Source organism: Phoenix dactylifera, chromosome 8 (assembly GCF_009389715.1).
Source record: "Phoenix dactylifera cultivar Barhee BC4 chromosome 8, palm_55x_up_171113_PBpolish2nd_filt_p, whole genome shotgun sequence".
NCBI lineage: Eukaryota > Viridiplantae > Streptophyta > Magnoliopsida > Arecales > Arecaceae > Phoenix > Phoenix dactylifera.
Genome location: NC_052399.1, coordinates 134,886 through 139,815, shown reverse-complemented (window position 1 = coordinate 139,815; position 4,930 = coordinate 134,886). Strand labels below are relative to the sequence as shown.

At 40.2% G+C, this 4,930-nt stretch overlaps 1 protein-coding gene across 1 annotated transcript; it reads right to left on the bottom strand.

Annotated features, from left to right (window-relative positions):
- Positions 1–275: 275 nt before the first annotated feature.
- Positions 276–1,429, bottom strand: LOC103719666 (ethylene-responsive transcription factor ERF023-like). Its single transcript, XM_008809012.2, has one exon. It carries the CDS (start codon positions 1,268–1,270, stop codon positions 713–715), a length of 558 nt encoding a protein of 185 aa, XP_008807234.2. The 5' UTR covers positions 1,271–1,429; the 3' UTR covers positions 276–712.
- Positions 1,430–4,930: the final 3,501 nt, after the last annotated feature.

Here is a 4,930-nt window from a genome sequence, read left to right as displayed (position 1 = left end):
CTCTTTCCTTAGTGTCGATCCCGGAGGAAGTAAAGATATTTCTATGGTTAGCTTTGAAGGACAAATTGCACACCCGGGAAGTCCTCGCGATAAATGGTTATATAAAGCAAACTTAGGAAACTGCATCACATTTGTTGACCAAGTGCCTCCTCATCAAAAGCATTTGGTTCGCACTGAAGCTGCACCTAAAGTTTCATGGATGGCCATCTAACTAACAAGTTTTATGGATCCCTTGGAGAAGTAAAAAGATACAATCATAATTCGGAAGGATATAGAACCAACTCATCATTACTCTATATTGGCAAATTTGGCTCGAGAGAAATTTATTTTTTCTTAAAAAAGAAAATCTTCAGTTAAAGCTATTCTCTCCGAGACTTCAAACATTCAAGCTTTGGGGTAATCTTTCTTCTGAAATGGATTCTGATGTTCATGAAAAATTGTCTCCTATTTGTTGTTCTCCTTCTTCGTGATCATGTCTTGACCATTATACTTGCTGTATATACATTCACACTTTATTAATAAAATGACTTGCTTCCTCTGTTTTCGCTCAAACAAAGGACACGCGGCAACCCATGACTGCGGCAACCCATGGCCATACTGGTCCAAAATTTGTGCCACGAATTCAGAAAGCAAATCGCTAGCATGCAATACCTTCTACTCTCTTGGAATTACACCGGACACCGAGACACGCTAATATATCTAATACTAGATCTCACAGATAAATCTCGTCGGTGCACGTGTCCCAGAACCATGTCTCCCGGGACAAAACAGGGGATATCCGACCGTTCATTAGTTCAGTCACCTCGATCTCGGCCCAGAAGTCGTCCAACCCATCCGTCAGCTCCGACTTCACCTCCGCCTCCTCGCCAACGACCAAACAACTAGAAGAAGAGCAAGAAGCGGAAGAGGAAGCGGAAGCGGAAGCGGCAGAACTCGGAGTCTCGAGCTTCGCGGCGGCCGTGGCGGCGGCCTTGATGTCTCTCGGTGCCGGCGTGGAGGGGACGGGGAGGAGGTGGGCTTGGTCCGGGAAGTTGAGCTGGGCCTTCGCTCCCTTGAGACATTTTGCCGCGGCGTCGTAGGCCCGGGCGGCCATCTCCGGCGTGGGGAAGGAGCCCAGCCAGATCCTCGAGTTTTTTCTCGGCTCCCGGATCTCCGACACCCACCTCCCCCACTGCCGCTTCCTCACTCCTTTGTAGACCGGGTGGCGCGTCCCGCCCGCCGGCGAAGTACTCCTTTCTGCCTTCCGGCCCGCCGGAAGCTTTTCTGCCATCGGACTCCGAGCAAGCGGCTAAACACCTCCAAGACCTTGTTATAGAGCGTCGCTTTGGTGTCGAGGGATTGAAGTGCTCGTCAAATTACCGACCGTTACCACTGATTTGTTGGTTATTACGTCGACGCTAATGAAGTGGTTGGTTTAAAAAAAGGCCATAATTTAGAGCATGCTTGACAAAATATAATTTCTTTTTATTATATTCTAAAATTTTTCTCACTGTGCCGTTTTGAAATTTGAATAAATACGGAGGGATTTATTACAAAAAATATGACATTTGCATAAAAAAAGAATGCGCTCCTCAGAAAAGTATGCGGTTTGATATAATCAACCTTGTGAGGTGAATAGAAAAATCTTAGAGGTCAAGACATGCGATCCCTATTGTCAAAAGTTCAGATTATGATGACAAAAAATTAACAATAAAATTTCAATTTATAATAAAAATATTGATATTTATTTTGCTATAGTCCTTTTTAAACAGAATGGTGGAAAACCATCTCATCATTTCATTGTGTAATGAATTGGGGATAGGGATGTGAGACCTCCCTAGAAAGTAATCATATGACATAAGATATATTATTTTGAAGCTTTTCGCTGTTTATTTTGTAACTCGCAAGATATAATGTTTTCAACTCACAAATATGTATTACCTTCACAAAAGTAATTTTTATTTTTTGGACCATAGTTTGAGCAAGTAAAATCGTTATTTTTCCTCATTATGTTCTGCAATAACAACTACTATTATTACACCCAGTAAAGAGCAGAGATAAGGAATAAAAGCCCTGTCTGCAGATCATTAATTAGGAGATTTCGGCTTTAATGCAAGTGAAATCTTAATATCTCATCAGAGTAGAAATGTAAAACTCTTTCCAGAAAGGAGGAAAAAAGTTAAAAATATAAAATTGTTGACGAGGGTAACTTGGTTAAGGTTAATTGGGTCTAACCAAACGTCCTTGGTTCCGTGCTGCCCCATTATGGCCCTTTTTGGTGAAGCCGGGTGAGACCGCCAGAAGAATAAAATCGAAAAAGAAGTTTGTCCCGGGTCACACATGGCCAATGCCGGCCGTCCAACCTCCCATTTAAACGAGCCATTTTCGTGGCGAGATGTAGGCCATTCCTTTTGCTAAGGCCTTTTCAAGAGCCGAACGATTTTTAGGCAGCACATGTATCTTAAGAGATGAACAGTACAGTAAACTGGGTTGCCTTCTTCGTCGTCCGGCACTCCAAAAAATTTCTTTAGACATCTACAGTAGATATACCTCCTCTTCTGTACTTTTTACTTTTTCTTGATTTGACCAGATATTCTCACGTTAGAGCTATATGAATTGCTGTTTTTACCAAAAAAAAAAAATGGACGTATAGATAGACATATGTACTTTGCAAGCCTCGTTGATTATTGCTATTACGAAGGATGCCATATATATTTATTAGTCTAAGTCAGTTCTCCTCTTAGCAACTATAATGCTTAAACTATAAGTTCGCAACAAATGGTATCAAAGCTATGTGTGACAATTTTTATTAGCCGTATGAGTTTCTTACTAAGGATACCAAGATCAAAAAGGTTCCCATAGGATCCAGATCTAGAGAGCCACTGGATTAAAAGAAAATAGTATCATATTTTCATTTTGACTAATAATAAAAAGTGCTACATAAGTTTATTAGCTTTGATGTTTTTCTTCTAACATTAAGTTTTTGGACCGTAAGTTTGTGACAAATATAACCTACTTAAATCATGGGGCTTCAATAGTTGCAGGATTGAATTGATGATATTTTGGTACGGATGGGTTGGTGCGAGCATGAGATTTTATTGATAGTATATACGTTATTTTCACTTCAAAAACTTTTGCAGAGCTGGTTGCTGCCCTCTATTTGTTCCCACGGCCAACAACGCTGCATGGCGTTATTTTTTAAACTTATGTAAGTAAGTGTTTTGTCTCGAGACGGGCCGTGGATGGGCGTCGCAGTGCAGCAAATCTAAAAAACCACGCTTTACCAAATATCTCAGCTAATGATGGGGACAAAACACTTACACATTCATTTTATAACTTCTTTCCTTTACATCTATACGTTGCAAGAGCATCACTTTCATGAAAAATTATTAGATGTCCTTCGGCGTGACATACATAATGCATCATGATTGCAGCAAGGACAAATAATTGCGATGTAATGCATTACATGTACAAAGGACATATATTTTTTTTCCTCAATTTTTGTCAGATCATACAAGTGGAGGCCAAGCTAATGTCCCCCCCAAGAAGAAATAACAAGTTAAAAAAGAGGGGAAAACGAAAGGGCATGATGCATTGCATAATTGATACATTTTTGTTATTTTATGTAAACAAGAGCAACAGAATGTTTTCCATATAGACAAGGGAACGTCTAGTAGTTGGACGAGGATGGACATTTCACGTTTCAGAAGTTCACTATTTTTTTTATGGAAAGACGTGCAAGATTCGAGTATGAAAGAACCAGTAACTGCAGAAGCGAAAAACAGAAGCCTCTGTAAAAAAAGATCCGTGTATATAACTTCCCATGTCTAAAAAAGATAGTTCATTAAATTTGAATTCAAATTTAGAGAACATTTCAAGAGACAACCATATAGACCGTCAGGATTGCACCTACAAAAATTATTGAGGAGATTCCTATACCAAATATATATATATATATATGTATATATGTGGAGGAGATTATAAAAAAAATATTTGTGAAAGTTTAGCCCATGGATTCATCTTCCAGAAGGCCAGTATATTTTGCATACTAAAGTCGTGCAACCATGGAAAAAATTCTAATATTTTTTTCTTGTGCTGAAGCAAATGATTTATATAGTTATAGTACGGATATGTCTAATAAGATTAGAAAACAACAAGTTTAAGAGCGCTTTAGGCAAATTTTTTTTTCCAACGTCAGGATGACTTCGGAGCGACTGGCCACATATGAAGCCACCCAGTCCGTAATTCCGTTTGCCTTTCTGAAAATATTCTTGACCTAGAAAGCCACACCACCACTGGTTATATTTCGAATATTTTGAAGCAAAAAGTAGCCCTCCGCTATTAGAGCGCTCCTGAATTTAACCAATTACAGTGGCCGGGTCAAAGGTTCGTGCTTTGAAATAGCCTAATATTCAAAACACGAACCTTTCCCTGGTGGAGCGCTAGATTTTAGTGCACGCTCCAATTTGGCAGATCACATGGAAACGCGCCCACGTATCTTTCTCCAAACTAAACGGCACGCTTGCTGACGTTCGCTTCCACGGGCGCGCTGTCCCCGAACCCCGGACCCACTCGAGGCTTGCTCATGCCATCACATTGCTATCCTTCTAACGCTCTTTTCTTGCAACCTTGGGGAAAATTCAAAAGTTGGAGAGCCTCTTTAACCAAATCTTCTTGACCGATGGAGAGAGATCACAGTCGGATCCTCCCTCTTGCGTCTTTTTCTTTTGGAAAGGTAGATTTCATGCCTCCTCATATACCATTTTTGTCCCTTTCTCCTTTTTTTTTCACATAAAACTCTTCAAACAAGAGTACAATGTCCACCATTGGCCCGAAGTGTTAATGAATTAATGCTGTGTACAAGAATTGCTCTACAAAGAACAGGTCCAGAAGAACATATGATGATTGTAGACTGCAGTTCAAGGGCTTGAACGAAATCCTCACAGGCCAT